Source organism: Python bivittatus, unplaced genomic scaffold (assembly GCF_059951505.1).
Source record: "Python bivittatus isolate LINGU-HERP-01145 unplaced genomic scaffold, Pbiv_v1 ctg000060_np1212, whole genome shotgun sequence".
Taxonomy (NCBI): Eukaryota; Metazoa; Chordata; class Lepidosauria; order Squamata; family Pythonidae; genus Python; species Python bivittatus.
Genome location: NW_028277044.1, coordinates 9731228 through 9754499, shown reverse-complemented (window position 1 = coordinate 9754499; position 23272 = coordinate 9731228). Strand labels below are relative to the sequence as shown.

The 23272-nt window shown below is 37.0% G+C and overlaps 1 protein-coding gene across 7 annotated transcripts in view; it reads right to left on the bottom strand.

Annotated features, from left to right (window-relative positions):
- The window catches only part of FGF14 (fibroblast growth factor 14), a 303346-nt gene that overhangs the window by 66189 nt on the left and 213885 nt on the right, over nt 1–23272 (bottom strand). For all 7 annotated transcript variants that reach the window (XM_088136479.1, XM_088136478.1, XM_088136480.1 and 4 more), the window contains one exon: nt 22587–22690. In XM_088136479.1, coding sequence (XP_087992605.1) covers nt 22587–22690 — 104 coding nt within the window. The remainder of the gene's footprint in view (nt 1–22586; nt 22691–23272) is intronic.

The window sequence follows — 23272 nt, the reverse complement described above, 5'->3', positions numbered from 1 at the left end:
TGAAATGGAAATGGCTTATCTCAGAAGGATTTTAGTAGAAAACATGAAGGACTGCAAAAGCTGGAGATCAGGCACAGTACATCAGCTTTGCCATTTCAGTAATGGTGAGAATTCAGTATCTTTAAATTCAAATAGGAAAAAAAAAACCCTCTTCATTGAAAGACTTATTGCATGAAAGCTTGGCTGATTGTAATTTAGACTTGACCATTTCAATTACAGGGGCAAATGATACAGAGGCCTCTCCCTGAGAGTATCTGCCTGTCCCACTAGTAGAGTGAGCACATGCCAGGTCTCTTCCCTCATATGTTGCCATCTAGTGGGACCTAGGAACTGTGCTGTGTAGTGGCCCCTGCCCTATGGGACATGCTCCCCCTTGAGATCCAGCAGCCCCACCACCACCAGTTCCCTTAGCTTTCTGGAAAGCCGTTAAGAGCTGGCTTTTCCCACAGGCACTGGGATAGCAAGGTCGGAGCCTGGAGGATTGTATGATTGGATAGTTGTTGTTGATGGGGTGCCAGGTTTTTCTTGTTTGTTGGACTGTTTTATTGTTGTGTTTTTATTATTGCTGTTGGCCATCCAGAGCTGTGTCTCACAAGATGGACAGCCATATAAATCTTGGAAGGAAGGAAGGAAGGAAGGAAGGAAGGAAGGAAGGAAGGAAGGAAGGAAGGAAGGAAGGAAGGAAGGAAGGAGGGAGGGAGGGAGGGAGGGAGGGAGGGAAAACAGGTAAAGACTGTGGCCAGGAAGCCCTTCATACAATTTCAGCTTGGGTATCAGTAGCAAGCATTCCTGGAACAGAAGGCTTTGCTTTCTGTCATTTCATCCTTTTCACATTGTAACTGGACAACATGTTTGATGTGGGGCAGCCCTGGAAAACCATGCAGAAGCTTCAGCTGCTCCAGCATGCAGCAGTCCAAATAGTTATGAGTGTACCAAAGTTTACCTATGTAGTATAACCACTATGGAAGCTACATTGGCTGTCAGTTCCCTTCTGAGTGCAATCCAAAGTTTTGATCATCATCTTTCAAGTGTTACATGGCTCAAGGTCTGGACATTTCCAAGACTGTCTTTTCTAGGCTGAACATGCCCATGCATGAGATCTAGCAGACAGGGCTTGCTGAGGGTCTCACATCTGAAGCAATATCATTTGTAAGAAACTCTTTTCAAGTCTTGTCAATAATGGACCATTGCCTCTGGAAATAGCGTACACTCAGATATCTGAACAACCCACTTCCTAGTACATTTTCAAAGAACTGTGGCTCTTCAGAAAGGCATCTGGAGATATTTGAAGATCATGCTATGCCCAAAAGGTGGTGCTTCAGAATTTTATGGTTATGTTTTGTTATTAAATGTTATCCTATGTTATTTATTTCATTTTTAATTCTCTGTGTCAATATTTGTAGTTTGCTTGGAGTCTTTGGAAATAGAGTGCCGTGTATGCAAAAGACAGAAAAAAGAATAAATGAATGAATGAGGTACTATTATCTTAGAAAAATGAGAAATGATCCTTGATGTTGGAAAATTCCACTCAGATTTAACTGGTTGCACAAAGATTTGACTAGTCCCCTATTAGTGTCACCTACTGCTCTGCTGACTAGTTCTGCCAACAAGAACAAGAAGTCTAGGAATTCAGTGTCTAAATGTTTTACCCTGCCATGATCAGAAAGCAGTCACTGTTCATCAGTTGATTGAGAGAAGGATCTGCAGTTGAAGGAATCCCCTCTCATACAGTAGTATAAAGTCTCCAGTTATGGTCCTGAGGCCTGGTACTGTCTTCCTTTCCCCATCTTATATTGGAGTCCATTAGAAGCAAAGAGGTCAGATCTCCACAATAATAGCAAAGATGTCCTTGCTGCTTTTTCCCTATGATTATGATTATTAATATTTATATGCCACCCAACTCCCAGAGACTCTGGGTCAACAACAAATTGTTAAAGATACTTAAAAACAAGAAACAATACAAAAAATACCAAAACAACACAAAGTAAAGGAACAGAGATGGCAGAGAAAACTTTTTTTTTTTTTTTTTTGAGATGCAGGTCAGGCAGCATCTCTGAGTATTGGTCCTGTTACATAGATACTGCATCTATTTGTTTGGTATAAGCAGTTTCCTATAGACCAGAACATGCAACCATCAACTTTCTCTTGCACTTAATGCATTCTTTAAAAATTTTAATCCAGTGGTACAGTGGTCCATAAGCCTTATAAGGTCACCAACTACATCACAGTTCATCTATTAGCTGCTGACAGAGTTCTGAGTCCAAGTGGTGCATAAGGAAGTGATGAATGTGAAGGTTTTGCTATTGAGCAGGCAGAGAACAATATGCTGTGCCATATTCTTCGCTGCATATTCTTGGTATTGCAATATTAATAGGAGATTGCAAACAATTTATCTTAACACATAAAACTGTTCAGGTATGAGAAGAGGTGAGTTGGCTGGAAAGAGTGCAGAGAAGGATGCTGAGGAACTGGAAAGAAGAGCAACAAAGATGGTGAGGGGCTTGGGGGCTAAATCCTATAAAGAATGGTTGAAAGAACTGGATATATTTAGCCTACAGAAGAGAAGGCTAAGGGTAGACATGATAGCAGTCTTCAGTGTTTGAAGAGCTATCACAGGGAAGAGAATGTGGATTTATTTTCCATAGTGCCCTAAGAGTAGGACAGGAACCAATGGGTGGAAGCTTTACATAGAGATCCAAAGTTGAAATAAGGAGGCATTTCCTGACTGTGAGAGCTATTAAGCAGCAGAACAACCTGCTTCCTGGAGTTGGAGATGCTCCATCACTGGAGGCTTTCAAATAAAAATTGGACAGCCATTTGGACTGGAAAACCTACAAGGTCCCTTCCAACCCTATGATTCTATGTATACAGAAATGTAACACACATAGTAGGATGGCAGCCTATTTTCATGCTTCCCTTGTACATGCACTAGAGGGGCCAGAAGTGGTTGAATCTCTGTAGGGAGTGTGGTTATATCCCCTTTGAAAGCGTGCACACACACACACACACACACAAAGCCCAGCATAGAACCCTTTCCCTCCTTATTTAAAGGAGACTGTCTGAAGTCAGACAGACAGTCTGTCAGCTTTTAGGCTAATTGGAAAGTTGGTGCAAGGGAGAAGGGCCATTGACAAACTGGCTAAAGACTTGCAGTCTAGTTTATAGAGAAAGAAGATTTTCCACAGCAACAGGCAGAGGAAGTCAGCAGACTTGAAAGACTTCATATTTGTCACTGGCATCAGATTGGACTCCAAATACCCACTAATTTCTTGGGTAATTCCTGCTAACCCTTCTCTGATCTAACCAGGAGTTCCAGTTGTGCAAGAACTATTGTGGTCTCTAGTACCATTAATTCTGTATTGGACTGTGGCCATTGTCAATATTGGAGTGCATTTAGTAGATGTTTTGATATCTTCTACTTATGATTTTAAACTGAAGAGTCTCCTTGCTCTGAAAGCCTCTGTCATTTGTTTCAAAGGCCACAGACTAAAGAGGAGTAGGTATAGCTGTCATTGTTTAAATACCATATTTATTCAATGCCTTACCTTTAAAAATTAAAATACCTTATTATTTCAGTATAAAAAGATGTGAGCCATTAATGTTGAACCTTTTGGATTCAGCCTACAGTGTGACATTATTCTAGTGTGCCTCAGGCAAAGGAAGACAAAATAGAACTATTAATCCCAATTCATCAAGGGAGAGAGAGAAACAGTGCACATTTTTATTAATAGGCACCCTTTCAGCCATAAAAACTCATTGTTTACAATTTTTTAAAAGTCTCTTTACTGCCCTGAATAGATATATTCTGAAGAAAAGAATATTGTTCTTTAACTCCTCATTTAATACCTACTTTTTTTTCCAAACAGGAAACTGAAAAACAAATATCATAACCACATATATGGAAAGAATAAAGAAAGGAGTCACTGTGGCTAGTAGCAAAAAAAAAAAAAAACCAAGTTGGATATTGGCTGATATTTAACATAACAAAATCAGATAAGACCCACTAGACAGATTATAAAATAGATTTAACTTAAAGGTTTAATTCAGTAACTCACTTTGATTTTTTTAAAATGGTGTTAAGTATACATTTGGCTTCTTTTTTAATAAAAAGAAAGATCACATGACCAAATTTCACTCAATTATCATTCAACTACCCCATATTTTCATTCTCATTAATGGAGATTGGCCTGCCTTCTAAAGATTGATTCAGGTCTTTTATGAAGCTGGAACAACTGGCCTTTTCAGTTGCAGTTTCTAATACCAAATGAAATTATGGTAGTGCTGGGATTAGATTATGTTAATTCATTCTTTTTATGAACCTAGATCTATATATCTCAATATATCTGTTAATACTATATTGTGACTTATTGCTGTCTGCTTGTTCTGCACTTAGGAACAAGCACGTACTATAAAAGTACTAAGCTATACTAAATACTGTTTGACATGAGAAAAACTACCAAGGATTGCTGTGATAATTTCTACCAGATATGAGAATAAATATTCTTTTTCACAATATTTTCTACAGAGGAAATAATGTTTAAAACCTTATTTTTCAACCATCTTTCAGAATTAAATCTTTTTATTTTAGCTCTCTTTTCTTAATGCTATGAATTTGGTCACTGACCTGGATCTTGATGCATCAATGCAAAACTAATACGGGGTCATAGCTAACCAACATCACAGCACTGGAGTAAGCTGTGAGCCAAAACAGGTAAAACAAAGCAAAACAACTGATCTCAGAATGGATTGTGCTACTTCAATATTTATCAATTTGCTTTGCAAAAATGATATCATGCATTTTTTTTTAACTAAAAAATAAATTTCAGCTATTTAACATGCATGCCAAAATTTCTATGGGAAAATATGAATATCAAAGTACAATCCATCCCTCTCTCTCTTCAATATTTAATAATGTTTTGCTAAGTTTAGTTCTGTTTTTAATATCCATTGCTTGTCCTCCTTGCTTGTCCTCATGCACAGTGTACATACCTCCTGGTGTTCATTGCTCACTACTTCCTGCTCAGTATACTCTGCTAGTGGAAGCAGCTAAACAAATAGTTGAGGTCCTTTCCATTGTTGATTCATTCATTTTTATCGTCGCATGAAAATAAAGAACTCTGGTGTATTCCTGTCATTGGAAATGAAAAATAGAAACTAGGATTTGAGGGGAAAAAAACTAACCAGGAAACTCAATTTGCATATCACAATGTTTATTTCATTTACAGACCAGCATGAGATAACATAAAACTGCAAGGATACAAAAATTACAACAATTTCAATAGTAATTGTAGCTTAATATTACAAATATAATATTATAAAACATTATAGTTTTAAATTCTATAAAGCAGTGATGCTAATGCTCAACTATCTGAGTGATAAAATGCAAATTGTAAAATCAATAGTGCTAGTCCAGGCAGTTGCCAGGAGTCAACACTGACTTGAAGGCACAAATATATTTGTGTGTATGTGTATAAATTTCACTATCATTTTAGCTCTACATTATAAAATATAAAATTATGGAATGTCTCAAAGTTTACAAAGTGTGTTAGATCTTAATTCCTGGTGAGTTTTATAACTACAATACAAAAAGAAGCAACTGTGCATATTGTTGTAGGATTATTTCATTAATAATATCTTGGTCTGATCTGACAATATTCTTGACAATATTGAGGAGATAAAAGTATTATGTATATCTCTATGTAGTGGATATTGGAGAAAAAAATGCTTTCTTATTTTCTTATACCCCTCCTCTGAAACCTCAGAGGCAAAATATTTAGGCTCATTAATGTAAAAACTCTTCTGTATTTTGAGACTTCCAGTTGTATGAGATATGCCTCCAGCACTATTGCATACCTCCAGCTTCAGGGAATAATAAATCAGGCATCGTAGCAATTACTCCAAAATCATCTGCTGTGACTTTTAAAACTGTTAATTTCAGCAATAAGGCTTTTCCCACATCACTTTGAAACCATCCTCAAAAGTTGAGGAGGCTGGCCCCCTTGGAACGTAGGTCAGCTTGGTCGGTATTTAAATATAGCCAGCCATTTTCTAGCCTCTAATTTCACCATGCTCACTTCAAGATGCAAGGTGTGTTGGGGCAGGTCACAGGACCTGGAGTGCTGATCTTAAATATTGGGGCATAGCACAGGACTGAGAGTGCTGTCATGGATGCATGCTAATGGTTTGAAGTTGAGGAAGGGATTTAATTAAGAATCTGCACCAACATTTTTCCTTAAAATAGCTTAAGGCAACTGGAATATACAGTAGCTGTGCCTTTAGATCTTAAATAGCAGCTGCCATTCTCTGGGGCAAAATAGATTGCATATGCGTTTCTGTTACTGAAAGAATGGCATGCTGCCCCATAGATACTTAAAGAATGTTATTTGTTCAAATTAGACATCTATTAATTTGCGAGATGTGTGCTTTGGGTCTTCTGGCAAAATTAATAATTTTAGGTTTTTTATAGTTAATGCTTAACTTCTCTTCTTATAGAACTGTGTAAGTGTCCTTAGGGCTTCTCTAAGTCCATTGGGACTCTGGACAGAAGAGCTATCTAATTTGCATGCAATAAGTTGTTAACAAATTTCTCCTTTATCTTAGGAGAGTAGAAATCCAAGTTAATTGATTGTCCAATCAAATTATGTATAAAGTAGTTAAATCATAGTGGAGCCAAAATGAAATCCTCCTTGACTCTTTTGGACACTAAGAGTGATTACTAAATGTCCCTCAGGGTTGCATCTAATTTTCAGTGATGTATATAAAGTTTGTATTAAGAACCGCAAGTATCAGTCAGTTGTAGAAGCTGCCAGTTCTTTCTACAAATTATTGCAGATCTTGTGACAGATGGAATAAAATACTGTTTTAAAGCCGATAAAGGCTGCTTACAGACCTCTGATGGAGCAGGTAGAATATTTTTATTGGATGCTCTAGGATAAAACATTGATCTATAGCAAAATCTTTCTCCCCGAAACTTCCCATGAAGAAGCTCTCCTGTTCAATCCATGTGACTAGCTAGCATTCAGTAATCAAATTTATTTAATTACAGTCAATGATCGTTACAGAAACAACCACCGAATACAGCAGAGAGGGTATAATGGTCTATAAAATCTGACAATTAAGACTTTAAAAACAGAGAAAAGGAAACAATGATTACAATGAAATAAAAAAATATAAGATAATATACAATTTAAAAATACAATAAAAAAGAGGGGGAAAAACGTCATAATATTCATATTATCACTCCAAGGTTAGGACATCTTATCCCTTCTAATGAAAATAGCTGCAGATAGAGTGTGAGTAACTCTATTGGTGTTAGTAAGATTCCAGTCTCTGAGTAGGAAATTAACTGCCTCTCCTCATAACAGATTCTGTTTTTATTAGAAGGTGGCAAAGGTACATAAGTTGGCATAGAAAGAACTTTGGAAAAAATAACATGGTAGAGTCTAGATTCATTCGGACCACAAGGTTAGCGTTTTTCAGTGCATGAAGCCTTATTGTACCTCTCATCTAATACAGCTGAAGTTAAGGAGTTGAAGTGAACCTTCTCCCCAACCCCCCAAGGTTCTACAGTGTGCTGGGCAAATGAAGTTGAATAAGTAGTTTGCAGGTATAAAAGATTTCCAAATTGCAACCCATCACTGGGTTTGATGGCAACACCACCCAAATCCATCTGCAGAGAATAGATAGAAAGCCCATAATAGTACAGGTCAGCTGATTTTTTTTTTCTTTCCACTTTGATGAAACCACCAAGGAGAATTACTAGGGCCAGTGAGCCATTGGAAAACAGGACTTTAAGCCAGTAAGAGAGTTGGCAAATGCCAACTCTCACTTCCAGTGGAATCATGCCAGTTTCCATGTGGATAACACATTTGAAACACAGCAAGGGACACAAAAGAGTGCTTGTGAAAACCTTGACTGAACAATGTCTAAGGGCTTTGAATCATTGTAGATGTACACCTTTGCACTATACAGCTTTAGCGTTAAAAACGTAATGATGGTAGTTATGCATCTATCCCCTTTGGAATGAAAAAATCCCAGAAATGCCTTGGCACTATTGCTAGTTTTCACAGATAGGGCTATAATTCATTCTGAACAAGCTCTGAGGGCCTGAGAAATTACATCAAGATATTTGAAAACTGGAACTTAGTTTTCTTATTTCCAATTTGCCATGGATGTTTTTAGCAACTAGGCCATAATTTTGATTGGAAGCCCTTCCTCCTTACAGACGTCTCCTGAGGTTTGCCTGTGTAAGTGAGAGAATTGCTGCATCACCAGCATAAAGCAGTACTGCTACATGCCTGTCACTAAGTTTAGGGGTGTGGAATTCCTTTTTGATTAAAGCAGCTACCCCTGAATCCACCTAGATGATTATCAAGGGAGCTAAAATACAACTCTGTTTCACTGCTCAGCAGACTGGAATATCCACAATAAGATGGCCAACTCTATGATATTTAACTTGGGTGACTCTATTTTCATACAGTCCACTGGAGTTGGGCAGCCAATACATTTAAATGAATGAATGAATGAATGAATGAATGACCAGTGATCAATAGATGTGAGAGATACTTCCACCAGAATCTGTTCTTTGGAACAGAATCAAAGGTTGTTGATAAAGCAAAGTAGGCAACACGTAAGGGGAGGTGTTGGCCAAGTATGTTCTCTATTAAAAATGATAAAATAGCATACTGATCCATTATGAATCTGCCCTCCCTAAATCCTGTTGCTCATCATCTAGGAATTTCTCCTGGCCCAGCCAATCCAGTAACTTTTCCATCTTTACTCCTGACTGGGTTGCGCTTTCCCAACCAGCCTTTGCATACTCAACAACTTTGAGACCGCAAACATCCAAATTGAATCTAATGAAAAGTGAGCTTTAGCATCCATAATTAATTTGCCTGGTAAAGAGCTTCTAATTGTTAAGGTCTATATCAACCCCCTTGCAAGCTTTTTTGCTCAAGCAACATCCATTGGGATAAATTGGAAAATTACCTCTCCAAGCTCATTTGGGGTCACTGAAATGGGGCCATGGGTCATTTTAATGCCAGAACTGGCCCCAATAATGCAGTCCTTTTTCCCTACATTGGCAGTTATTTTTACCCATAGAAAGGGTATCTGACAGTAAACTGCATCATTCCAGGGACCCCAGAATCAATATAGCAGGCTGGCATGTAATGCAGGTTGCCGAGAATTTCTAGCTCAATATATTAAAAGGTGTGGCAAAAAGCAATCCTGATGGTAAACTCACATACTGGGGGCCCTTAGAGTCAAGCCAACTGATCTTGTGTTGACCTCATGCAATCTATTTAATAAAGTACAGTAGTTGCATTTAAAATTGGCTTTGGCCAGACAGCAAGACCTCCCTTTCCTGCTTTTTCTGGATTCTAGCCTCTGCTAGAATAGTAGTACTTAGTACTATTAAGTACTAAGTACTAGTACCATTAGTACTACTTTTTTTTTTATTCTGCCTGTATTATTTTTATAAATAAGTCAAGGCAGCAAACATACCTAATACTCCTTCTGCCTCCTATTTTCCCCACAACAACAACCCTGTGAGGTGAGTTGGGCTGAAAAAGAGAGACTGGCCCAAAGTCACCCAGTGGGCTTTCATGCCTAAAGTGAGACTAGAACTCACTGTCTCCTGATTTCTAGCCCGGTGCCTTAATGCCAAGAGAAATGAGAACATTGTTGGAGCTAGAATTAGCCATAAGATTAAATGAATCACAAAGCGGGCACAGGCAACTATCACTAATTTCAGTTAAGTCCTCTTGGCTTTGGGAATACTTATGATCAACCTCAAATCCAACAAAGGCCACAGCCACAAAGAAAGGTCTCATAAGTATCATCTAGCCATTATCAGTATCCTACCAACATGCTAGAACACCTGCCTTCACCCCTTCCAAATGTGATTTGATCAGGATTGTATGTCTGCTAGGGCAGGATTATTTCAGTTTTTAAAGATTACAGGTTGAGTAATTGTCCACATGCCAGAAATCAGCTAATTGCCCAGAAAAAGCTTTATAAAAATTAAAAGGAAAACCAAGCTTTTGCCCCAGGAGCAACTTTTTCAGCCTGTAAAAGATAAGAATATATTCCTATTTGGGAAACTAACTTCTTTTTCATTACATACTAATAGTATTAAATAAACTAATACGGTTATAATTAGCAGGATCATCTTTCTTTCCCTGTTAAAATGGGGACAATTTTTGCAAGCCCTTAGGAGTGCAAGTCTTTAGGGATATGATAATGCTTATGAATGTATTTAATTTATTAATTTACCTTCTAACTTGCAGCATATCAGACTTTCCTCCCAGCAAGCTGGATAGGAAACACTAAATGCAAAGAACCGATGTTACTGATTAGTAATATTTATTAGAAGGAAGGCAACACAAAAATTCCAATGAGCTCCTAATTTTCAGACATGGCACCAACAGACAGACAATTGGGGGTCAGGGCAAAACCTCTTCCATGTCTTCATGCACTTATGGTGGAGGTAGCCATATGTCTGCTGCTTTGTCTGTACTTGTTTACTGTTTTTGTTTCAACTGTTAGACTTCTTACCCGGTGAAAACCAACTCTACATAATCTAATTTGAATGACTGCTACTGATGTTTACATTGGTCATTGTCTGTATAAATTAATATTTCATAGTCCTAAAGGATTGAATAACCAGATTCTGCCAATAATAAGGGAAGAGTACACATACTGAAATAATCTGTATGCAAATTGCTCCATAATTACTCTTTATAACCAAGGGGACCATTTAATGTGACAAGGTCTTCCACAAAGGGGAACCTGGGGCCAGTAGGGTTCTTCCATATGCGGGTATCTAGTTTAAGCTACTGTATAATAAAACTGGGAAATGGTTCCTTATGAATTGAAAGAGAACAGCAACATAATTTACACAGCAGAGCACTCTACCTTCATGTGACAATTAACAAAGGACACATAACAAGAACAAGTTTAATTGCTTCAGTGCCAGCGCATTAGTCATTCTTTACCAAGATATCTATACCTGGCCAAAGGGTCACTCAATCATATTTCATTTTCTTATCATTATCTGTATTTGACGGAGTAGGTCAATTAGATAGTAAAAACCTAATATGTAAAATTTATTACCTGCTGGGCCTACATATGTTACTTATTTTTTTATGAAGTACACCAATAATATTACAAGTCGCCCACAAGAAAGTGTTTAATAACTTGAGGGACAGTTTCCTTTAACGGACAGTTCAAGAATATTTATCTTTATAAAGCATTCCATTTTCCATATAGTCACTGAAGACAACCGCACATCTCTATTTCTTGAAAATCCTTAAAATAACATTGCTGTGTTGTAAATGAGATAGAGGAAGCTGATCTTCATGTTACGTTTGATAAACAGTGTTCCAAAGTAATATTACTAGTATTTGTTATAAACCCATAAAGTATGTTTTATGATATCCTGTCAAATACAGTGGTACCTCTAGTTACGAACTTAATCCGTTCCGTGACTCTGGTTGCAACTCGAGTTGGTTGCAAGTCGAGGTAAAGTTTCCCATAAGGTTCAATGTAAATACGGTTAATCCGTTCCACCCTCCGAATTTGGTCGCACCACGAGGCAAATTTCCCCATAAGGTTCAATGTAAATACGGCTAATCTGCCTTCTGAATTTGGTCGCACCCCGAGGTAAATTTCCCCCATAAGGTTCAATGTAAATACAGCTAAACGGTTCTAAAACATATGCAATTTTATTTTTAAACCTCAAAAACATGAAAAAAAGTACAGTACAGCACAGTATGAAGAGGGAGAATGGGGTGGGGAGGCAGTTATTGTTTGGAGGGAGAGTCCCCCTCCAAAGGGACATCGGGGAGATCTCCTTCAGGGTTTTCCTCTCTTCTTTGCCTCTTAGCTGCAGGCTCAGTTCTGGGGAAAAACCTGTCTAAAGTCAGTTGCCAGCCTGCTCTGCATTTTCTTTGGAGCCATGCTGACAAGCACACCAAAAACCTTCCAAACGCCACAAAACACATCACAAGCCTCACCGAACATCTCCTTGCTACCGCGATCTGGCCCACAGGAAGCCGCGACCGCGTGGCAGCAGGGCAAATGGCCGCGGATCCGGTTCGTAGCTCGAGGCAGAGTTCGCATGTCGAGGTAAATTTTTGGGGCTGGAGCTGGTCGTATCTTGAAAAATTCGTAAGGAGGGGTGTTCGTAACTAGAGGTACCACTGTACCACTTCCTTGCTAAATTGCTGTTCCCAGTACTATGGTTTGCAATACTAAGAAAGAATCAATGTATATATATTATCAGCTAATGATAATAAAATGTCTATGTTAGACATTTTGAATCTGAAAATAAGTATTCATAATTTAAAAGACCTATCTTTCTGTTTTATTTATTTATTATTATTAATTATTGGCAATTGTCATTTCTTAACACGTTTTACAGAAACGGAAAAAGGGGAAACTGTTGATATATATAGCCAGTTTAGTGTAGTGGTTAAGGTGCTGGCCTAGAAACCAGGTGGCTGAGTTCTAGGCCTCCCTTAGGCTTGAAAGCTGGCTAGCCAGTCACTCACTCTCAGCAACCCACCTCACAGGGTTCTTGGTGTGGGGAAATAGGAGGCAGGAGTATTAGGTATGTTCACCACCTTGAGTTATATATAAAAAAGGTGGGATGAAAATATAGTAAGAATAAGAATAATACACAGCAATATAAAAAGTAACTACAAAAATTAACTGCATTGGGTGCTGCTCTGCTTCCGGGTCCAATTCAAGGTGTTGGTTATGACCTTTAAAGCCCTTCATGGCATGGGCCCAGGTTACCTGAGGAACTGCCTTGTCCCAGTTTCGGCCCATCCCACCCGGTCTGGCAAGAAGGGCATGGATTTTCTGCCATCGCCCCCAACCCATGGAATAGCTTGCACCCTGAGGTGAGGTTGGCCCCCACTCTGCTGGCCTTCTGGAAGAGTCTTAAGACTTAGCTTTGATAACTAGCTTGGGGATCCCAACACTGGGTGTGGCTGGTGCCTTGAGGATGCTCTCTCCATATATTAACTTTGTCTGTAGTCTTTTAATTGTTGTTTTGTAGTTTTTTAAATGTTTCTATATTTATTTATGAGCCACCTAGAGTCACTGATAGTGGGATGGGTGGTGTATAAATTTGATAAATACATACATACATACATACATACATACACACACACACACACACACACGAGAAGCCTAACTAAATTGAAGCAGGAATGGTTCTCATATATGCAACATATTACACAGCAAGGCAAGCTAAAACACTTCGAACATGGTTTTTGAAGACAAAGACTAACCATTTAAAAAATAATTTAAACAAATCGAAATGAGCAATAATTGCAGATGGACAAAGCATAGAATAAAAATATTTAAGTACTGTAGCAATTAACAGTTGAGGGAAAGAAGGCGGAAGAGGGGCGCTACTAGAATGCTTTTTTTCTGTAATTTTTTTTCTTTTTCCGTAATTTTTTTTCTTTTTCCTTTTGTTTGTTTTGCCTTTAAAATTTTTTTTTTATATTCATTATTTTTTACTTCAACCTTCATTCTAATGTAAAGTTTCTTTTATGTAAATATATTTCTTTCCCTTTTCTTTATTTTCCTTTTTTTTGTTGCTTGTTTTAATTAATACAATTAAATTAATGAAAAATAAATTAATAAAAAATAAAACCTGGAGGCAGTCAAATTTTAAAGTTTTGGATCATAATTTAACATATTGATATCTTTGACACTAAAAAAAAATATCCCCATAAATCTATTTATATACTTTAAGATATTATTTCAAAAGAACGACAGTGATTCACAAGACCAAATCATATGAGTCAATCTTTCAGTATTAATGATTTAAAGTTTATGTATTCAGGATCTACACAATTTTTTCAGAAAGCAATCTTGAAAAGTTTTGCCATTCAATGGTAAGTATATTATGGACCTGTCTCATTTTACACTTGGAGACCCAGCTTCAGACATTAAAACAATGCTAGATTTTGTGTGGATGATTGCAAGTTCTAAAAAGGGAGTTATTTGGAAGGGCTATACAAATGCAGAAATAGCATGCAAATTTGCTTCCACTGAACTTCATTAACACCAATCCTGCAAAATCAGGATCTTTTGCCGACTTCAGTTTCCTCTTTCTATGAACCTGAATAACAGGTTAAGCCTTGGCTATTAATGTCTCTAACAAAATATTTTCATCAGTATTAGCTCCCAGAGTGAATTGTACTGAAATGTTAAATCAAAGTGCATTATTTCCCTTACAGCAGACCCATCAAAATTTCTTTTTGGCACACAAGTAGCTAAGTATTAACATTTTACGAATTTATTCCATTGAAATATCAAGCAAACCAAACATAGAAGAATAACTACATAGAGAGTGAGTGTACTTACGGAACTAGGCCAATAAGAGCCCGATGTTCAACACAAATTATAAATAAAACTGAAGAGAAGTCAAGAATCAAAAATTTGCCAGACCTAGAATAATCCACTGATCAATGATCAAGATAAGTTCAAAGGCCTTGTTCAAGGCTTACATGGAAGAAAAACAAAAATCTATAATGTACCTTCTGAAATATAAAATGCTGCTTACTGGTCAAAATGTTGCTTCCCAATCCCTTTAGAAGCTGATTACCATTAGTTTAACCTGCATAACAAAAAAAATGTTCCTTTTGGGTTTTTTTACAAAACCTGTTTCTTGGCTAACTAAAATAGCTCACTGTAGCCATGCAAGGACTAATTCCATTTAGAAACCAACAATATAGGAAATTATTGGAGAATTTCATCCTAAAACTGTATCACAATTATAAACTGTGTTTCAGTTTTTCTTGAAGGATCAGTTTATGTTAACTGAGAAGATCCATGGCACTCTTACCAATATTCACTCACCTCCACCTACAAACTACTAGAGCTGCAGTTACAAATGGAAGTGTCTGATTCTAGTTTGATCATGAGACCAACTTTCCAAGATTTCAGGCAGGAGTCATTTTCAGCCTTACTGCTTGAGATTATTTTGAACTGGAGATGTTGAGGGTCTTAATTTGGAGCATTTCTATATGCAAGTCATGAGCCATTAGTCCCAAACAGTGATTGCTCAACATTGCCAGTGTTGTATTAAAAATATAAACAATACCTAATTAACTGGGATAAACCATTTTGAGATAATAAACATAATGAATTTGACATCAACACAAATACCATTCAATAGTAACTTAGATTTCAGACAAGAAGATTCTATACAGATGAACCAAAATGATTGACTTATAGGTAGTGGTGGTGTTGATAGAAGGTTATGTTTTGAGAAATAGAGCCTCCTGGGTTAAAATAACTAGTTGCATGGCACTCTCGATTGTGACTAAAAGGACTTTTTAATTTTTTTAAATAAAGGATGAGCATTCAGAACTTTAAATAAAAGATTCACAATGTGATGAAACGTTCTCTGACTTTGATTTAAATATAATAGAACATCACCTGTAAAATATTGATTACTTTTAGTCTCATTTTTTTTCCTTCTGCATTGTTTCCAGCCGTATGAATTTCCCTCAGGGAGAAAGCTGGTTTTTTCAAGATAAGTTTAAACACAAGCTTTAAATACTGATGCCCTATATGACAATATGGAAATACTAGGATATTAAAAATCTCCTATACTTAAAATTCTCACAGTTCAGGAGTATTCAGAAAATAATATAATATCATTTCCTAACTCAATACTAGTAAGACCTGATATTCCTTTAGTGAATATTTCTAGTGGAATAGAGAGAGGAAATACAGAGTCTTCATGTATTATTTGCAAGCGTGTGTGCACACACACCCACATACACACAGAGCAACCCCTTACATTTTCCATGCAATTCCATACTGTTTACATCTGCTTCAACATTTCCTTTGGGTTTTAAAAGAGATCCCTTCTCAGCTATTCAAGAATCACATACCCATTGGAATGGACACAATGCATCATACAATAAATTGCATTTAGCTATGTGACTTCAAGAAGCTATTTACTCTCCACTGATCACCTGAAATTCTTACATAGTGTACTGTGGTTACTGTTGTCATGCAATAAATACTTCAGTTGGAGTTCAGAGAATTGGGTGCAGATTTTTCTGCTCTAAATATCTTTGAAAAGGGAAGATTCATTTACAAAAGCTGTAAACATTTGCAAAATATTTATTTCAGCTTTTATGCTGATTGACATTTTCTTATAGATTAGGAATTCAGTTTCCATTCAATTTTAAACAATATATCTCCAAAACAAAACCATTATAAATATTCATTAGTCATCATGCAGAGTTTGTGCAGTTAGCTTTCAGTCCTGTCTGCCATAACTGACATGAAGTATGATTTGATTTTTTCCATTCTCACTGGTCTTAGATTTCCTACTGCTCCTTGCCAAAGGAACAAGAAAGGACAGCCATTCTTGATCTGACCGGGACAACAACCAGAAAATTGTCAGGTAAAAATTAAGATTCCCTTTGAGTTAGACTCGACTTTGTGTGACTACATCACACAACCATGAAATTTTCTCAGCAACATTCTAGATGGAAGAGGATTATGTCAGAATTTGATACAAACTGGTAGGAATTTTAGGAAGGTGTGATAGAGTAAAATTTGTTGGAAAAAGTCTGAGTCTGTAGCAGAAAGGTAGAATCTAGGGAAACTAGGGATCTTTTAGCAGCATCCACTCTCTTGAATGTGCATCCAACCTTGACATCCATCATGATGCTCTGTCTGCCAGCTTGCTGATTTTGACACACACACACACATATCCCTGCTCCAACTCCTCAATGAACATTGCTGGAACCTCCGGAGACAGAGTAAATATGTAGAGATCAGAGGAAGAGATAAGTGCTTGTGTTAGACAAAATGGAGCCAGTGGGAGAATGAGGGCTAGGGATCTAAAAACTGGGAAGGGCTCTTTTTCCCAACAAGCAGTACAGAAACTGAATTTAAGAGCTCCAAGAGTAAGCAAGTGAGCAGTGATGCACAAGAGAAACCCACTCCTTACTACCTATTCATTCACTGAAAGTGATGAGAATTCATTCTATGGCTTCTACACACTGCATAGATCAGTGTCGTCCAAACTTGGCCACTTTAAGATGGCTGGGGAATTCTGGAAGTTGAAGTCCACACATCTTAAAGTGGCCAAGTTTGGACAACACTGGCATAGATCAAAGATGGGCTCTTGTTTTGTGACCTTCAGAGCTCTCTCTGACCATGAATACAAATACGTATTACATTATTATGATGGCTAAAAACTTATGCTACTCTTTCCTGCCATTTTGAGGCAGGAACCACATGAAAGCTGTAATGTGAGAATATACCTAAAATAGGCACATCATAAAAAAAAAAAAAAAAAAAAATAAAGAACCCCCTCCAAACTCCATCAAAAGCTGACCTCAGCTACATGTGTGGTGTGGCCCCATCTAATTTACATACTGCTCCCAAGAGCCTTGAAGAGCTGACTCTTCACACAAGCATTGATGCCAGAGTGACACTGGAGCCCAGGATAGATGAATATGGATGTGTGGGGAGGTGTTGCCTTTGGGGCACCAAGAGTTTCTGTTGTGGTTTTTATATTTTTATTGTTCTGTGAGCCATCTAGAGTTATGGTCCATAACATGGGTGGCTATATAAATCTTTTAAATAAATACATTCATATTAAATGCTGCCCTTGGTCACTAAATGCTTGCCCAGCACCAAAATAACTAAAGATGACTTGTACTCCTGAATATAACATATTCAATAATAAAAATTCACTCCCTTGAAGCTTGGCCCTGAATTCAAGAAAGTGCTTGGAATAGTAATTAAAACCCAGGCTTAAGCAAAGAAACTTTAAATAACCACTAAAGAAAAAAATTATTGACTAGATTCTAACTTACATTAATTGTTCTGTTATAATGAAAAATGACTTTTTTCTCAAAGAGCAATATTTCACCATTTCTAGCACTATGAAAGTTCCTTCAAACCATGATCATCCATCCCTGAGGAGAAAAAGGGAAATCATGTGTGAACAATAAAAGACAGTGCTCTTTCAGAATATTTCCCTTTTAAGCTGTATGCAGATAAAACAAATACAGTCATTAACGTGAAGATCAAGATTTTGATCGCCTCTAATAATAAATGTTTTCAGGGCTTAAGCAACGATCGCACATTTTTCATGACTTGAGCTTTCACAGACCAGATGCTATTCTTGTGGAAAGATTTTCATTTTCATTTGGTTAAAAATGAGAGATATTTCAATACAAAAACATCTATCTGTTGAGAAATAAAAGATGAAGGAAATTGTGTAAAAGGCACCATAATGGCATTACACAAAAAGATTATAGTATCCATGGAGATTTATGGAACATTTCAATGATTACTATCATTTTATGAATTATGTTCTCATCAAAGTATTTAATTCCTGTAGGTAGGTCGATCTATCTATCTATCTATCTATCTATCTATCTATCTATCTATCTATCTATCTATCTATCTATCTATCTATCTATCTGTTATTTGTTTTACATCACTTGTATGCTATCCATTTCCCCAGACTCTGGGTAGGTCACAAAAATAACACACCTATAAAATCTAAAAAACTAAAATCATCATAAACTATAGGGCCACACAGTCATCTAACTGCTAAAAACATAAGTTAAACCCCCAGGAAAAATAATGATCATTGTTCCTCTATCATCCAAAGGCTCCAAAAACGAGGATGGACTTCACCTGCTTTAAGAATGCTATTAAAGATGGGGGCGTTTTCAGCTTGGAGAAGACAATTCTAGACACCAGTATAGAGAAAGGCTTTCTCCATATTGCTGGGAAGAGGGAATTTACCAAGAGTGCTTCCTGCATAGTATGCAGAGGATTGAAGAATCTACTTGGAGGAGGCAGGCCCATAAGAGTAAAGCACCAGGGTCAGATAGGCTTTTATAGACTTTTATACAATTTGAGTTCTCCCTGGAAACCTTCTGGTAGCCAATATAGCTCCCACAAGTTGGGTATGATGCTACTGAACCAGGACTGGCCCATCAATAATCAGGTAGCTGCATTTTGGACTAGTTGCAGTTTCAGATAGTCTTCAAAGGCAGCCTCATGGAAAGTGCATTATTTATTTAAAACATTTAAAAACATTTATTATTGATGCTACCTCACTCCAGATGACCTTCAGAACTGACAGATGACCTCCTATGCTAGCCCTTTAGTACATGGCCACCAACAAATACATAGCAGCTGCCAACAGATATGCTACTTCACCTATGTTTTCCACATACTAAATTCTAAATAGCAAACTCTACATCTGAAATATTAAAATAATATCATTTAAAATCAAAATGGCAGCAATGAAACATGGATATAAAAAAGCATCTTATTTGTAACATGTGTTCCATTCCTCAGTTTAATGTTCAGCTCTGTTTTGACATGTTTTACCTGCTGGGCCTTGCCACAACACATTTTTATATTTATAGTGCAATTGTTGAAAGCAAGCCAATTCTTCTTTACAAAAGCATTCATTTATTTTTACCTTACTGAGGTATTATAATTGAGCCATTCTTTTTAAGAAATGCAGGCCAGTCCAATAACCATCTTGAAAATGCCCAAGACTAAATATAATCACAATAGTACATATAAATACACAAATGTATACATATTGACCAACATTTAGATCAGCAAATACTATTGAATGAAACAAAGAAACTAACAGTGAGGTAACATTTCATGCCTTCAACTGAAATAATATATATTTTATGTTTTGCTTCCTTTATGCCATACTTCTAGTGGTGTACAGAAAACATAGACCCTATATGTCATGCTTCAATGTATAATAGAGAGATGCTGTACAAGATTAATTTTTACCCTGATGAGATGTAAGTCATTAGAACATTTCCTCCTAATTAACTTTGGGAACATCCTCATCGATGCCAAACAAATTATTATTAAGGATAACAGGAGCTTCATACTATTTTTTACATTCCTTTAAATGAAATAAATCATCACAGTGGCAACTCATCATATATTTTTAGGCAGGACGTGTAGAAAGCATAAAGAAATATGCATCTTTTCTAATAGGATATATTCTTTAAAATATATATTATGTACTAGGAAAGGGCAGGCACAGCTGGAAGCTGGCTTTTGTGTCTGTATCATTAAACAGAGAAGACCTTCATGTATAAGGATCCACAGTACACGGTGCAGGAACCCATTAAACAGAAGACTCCTGTGGGCATACAACTTTAATTAGATTAACAATTATATGGTGCCATGTTCATAATTGGCCACAGACACCCTCATCTCAAAATTAAGCAGCTTTAGTTCAGTGGTAGAGATTAACACATATCTACATAACTAAACAGAAATTAAGGATGGAATCTAGGCAGCATCATTGGTTTCTGTTGACCAAATGGAAATAGGAGGTGAACAGAACTGTCTTCCTCCTGCTTTCTCTCGTTTGAGAGCATATAAGTCTACTACCACAATGCTGGTTCCTCCCTAAACATGTATTTGATTTCAGCATGGTCAGGGCTGCCCACAGATATCAGGCAAGATATTTGTAACTAGACACCAGTGTCAATTATTCCTTTTTTAGTAAGGTAACACTGAGCCTACTTTGGTCATCTCAGTGGATGACCTAAACTGGAAATTGGGAGTAGGGTGCAACCCTGCTAGTTCTCCTGGATCTCTCTGTGGCTTTTGAGTCTTGGGGGCACTGTTTTGCAATGGTTCTGATCCTCTCTGTCAAAATATACCCAGAAGGTATGCTGGAGGAATACTGTTCAACAACTTGATTGCTGATTTATAGTGTTCCTCAAGGCTCTATTCATGCCTTGCATGAAACTGCTAAGAGACATCATCTAGAGCTTTAGAGTAATTGCAAATAGTGTACTGATGAGACCAGCTCTACTTTTCTCTGTCATCAAACTCCAAGGCAGCAATTAGTACCCTTGCATGTTGCTTAATTTTGATAATGAGGCTGGATTAAGATAAACTGAAATTAAATCCAGATAAGATGAGGTGTTATTGGTAACAGAAAACTGGACGTGGAGGTTGAGGCAAATTGTGTTTGGCATGGACTTGCACACCCCTCGAAAGAGCAGGTTTGGAATTTATGAGTGCCTCTTGACCTTCAGCTGTCACCAGATTTGCTAGCGACAGCTGGGATGAGTGCTTTTGCATACATATGGCTAATGTGCCAACTGTGACCCTTCCTGAGCCAATCAGACTTAATGATCATTATCCATGCCTTGATTTCAGGACTACCTTAAAAGTGCCCTGAAATGGCAGCTACAGTGGTCAGGCTGCTAAATGGGGTGAGGAAGAGAAAGAATATGGTGCACTGAAAGATCTGCACTAACTGTTATTTGCTAACTGCACAATTTAAGGTTCTGATGTTGACTTTTAAAAGAGTCTAAGTATCTGAGGGAATTGCTTTCCCACTATGAACTCAGAACAAGATGACCCCACTCTTATCTATCTAGTACAGTGGTGGTGAACCTATGACATGCATGTCAAAGATGACACACCACGATGTTTTGGGTGACGCACCAGTGTTCACCAACACCCAACAATTCTCCCTGTTTGAGTTACCAAAGAAACTGAGTTTGTTTTACTTGTATTTCATTTTTGTAATTATTTGATGTTTCTTTATATAATACATAGCACCACACGACTGCACTGTATTTTTTTAAAAAAATAAATGGATATGTAAAGAATTCTCTTTCGTTCAGGGGGAAGGGAGAATGACACACGAGCAGAGTAAAGTTAGGCATTTTCCAAATTTTTGACATGCTTAGCCAAAAAGGTTTGCCATCACTGATCTAATATGTGGAAGAGGATCCTCTCCTCTGTTGCTTCTCAGCTGTGGAAGCCATTCCCAACTTTCCCAGGATTTAGAAAAAACATATTTCTGTTCTGACAACCTTCAAACTGTTAACTGATTTTAATTATACTGATTTTAATTATTTGAATTACATTAACCATACTGTATATGTTTTGATATTTTTATTATTGTAAGCAGCCTTATATGAACAGAAAGGAGAGGTGTAAATTTAACAGTCAATACAATAAATAAAACCTCATATTTTGCTTCCAAGAGAAAAAAAGCATAGAATGAAATATGCATGTGATAGGTACACAAACATAATAAATCATGTAAAACAGTGTGCATGTTTTATATTTAAAAATTACCACTTTAATGTATTTCCAAATTGTAACCTATTGTAAACAATTATTAAATCATTCTGCTCAAAATATTGAAACATTATTATGTAGTGAGGTACATTAGAATCTTATTGATTTCAATAGAAGAGTTAAGCATGTGATTATATCCCTTTCACTGAAAACATTGGTATTCCAATATAGTTTGGAATTTGCCTATCAAACAGATTTTCTTATCCTAGTCCTGACAAAGATTTTCTTAGGGAAAACCTATCACCTTCCATTTTTATCTGAATAAAATAATATAGAAGAATAAAATATGAATTTTCAAGCTTTTAAAATGAAAATGCATCATCTGAATTTGTCTTTTCTGTGAGAATCCCAAGATAATTTTTTATGAGTGGATTGGCTTTACTGCCGCTTAAAACCAGCTGCTATGGTATACTACTTACTGATGTATAAAGGAATCCTTCTCCATTTAGGGCTATATACAAGCCTGTTTTTACACCCTGGATAGCAACAACTCGAAGTCCCACTGGTATGAGGTTGAACAATGCTGTAAAAATAAAGAAGACCTATCACAGGGAAGCCAAATAAAGACATCCAAGCCATGAATAAAATTGTTGATATAATAAACAGAGCTTACAGCATTTTATACACGCTATTTATCATGATAGAAAAAAATAGGTAATAACTGAAATCCCATTCACAGTTATGAAGGTGGTGTTCATAGAACCTGCTGGAGGCAGCTCTCGGCCTCTGAACTGAATGTGTTCTTTGCAGCCCCTTTGTGGTAATCAAAGCCCTCCCAGGGTCTGTGACGCTGAAATGTTTGGACTTGTCTGTTTTTTTGGAAAGGAACATTTGGGGAGAGGTTAAGAGCAAAACCTTAGCACTCTTAAAAAGAAAACCCAAATTTCTCTCCCACAGACTGGGAAAAAAAAAAAAAGAAGTCCTTTCTTGCACTAAGCCATGGCTTATTGAATCTACATTCATGAGGTTCACCCATTCACTGAACCACACCATAGCCATTTACAGTATATTGACTTGCAAACCCAGTCATGTGCTCCAATTTTAACTCTGAATATATTATAGGACAACAATAAAGTGACCAAGTTCAACCACACTCTTAGACTAG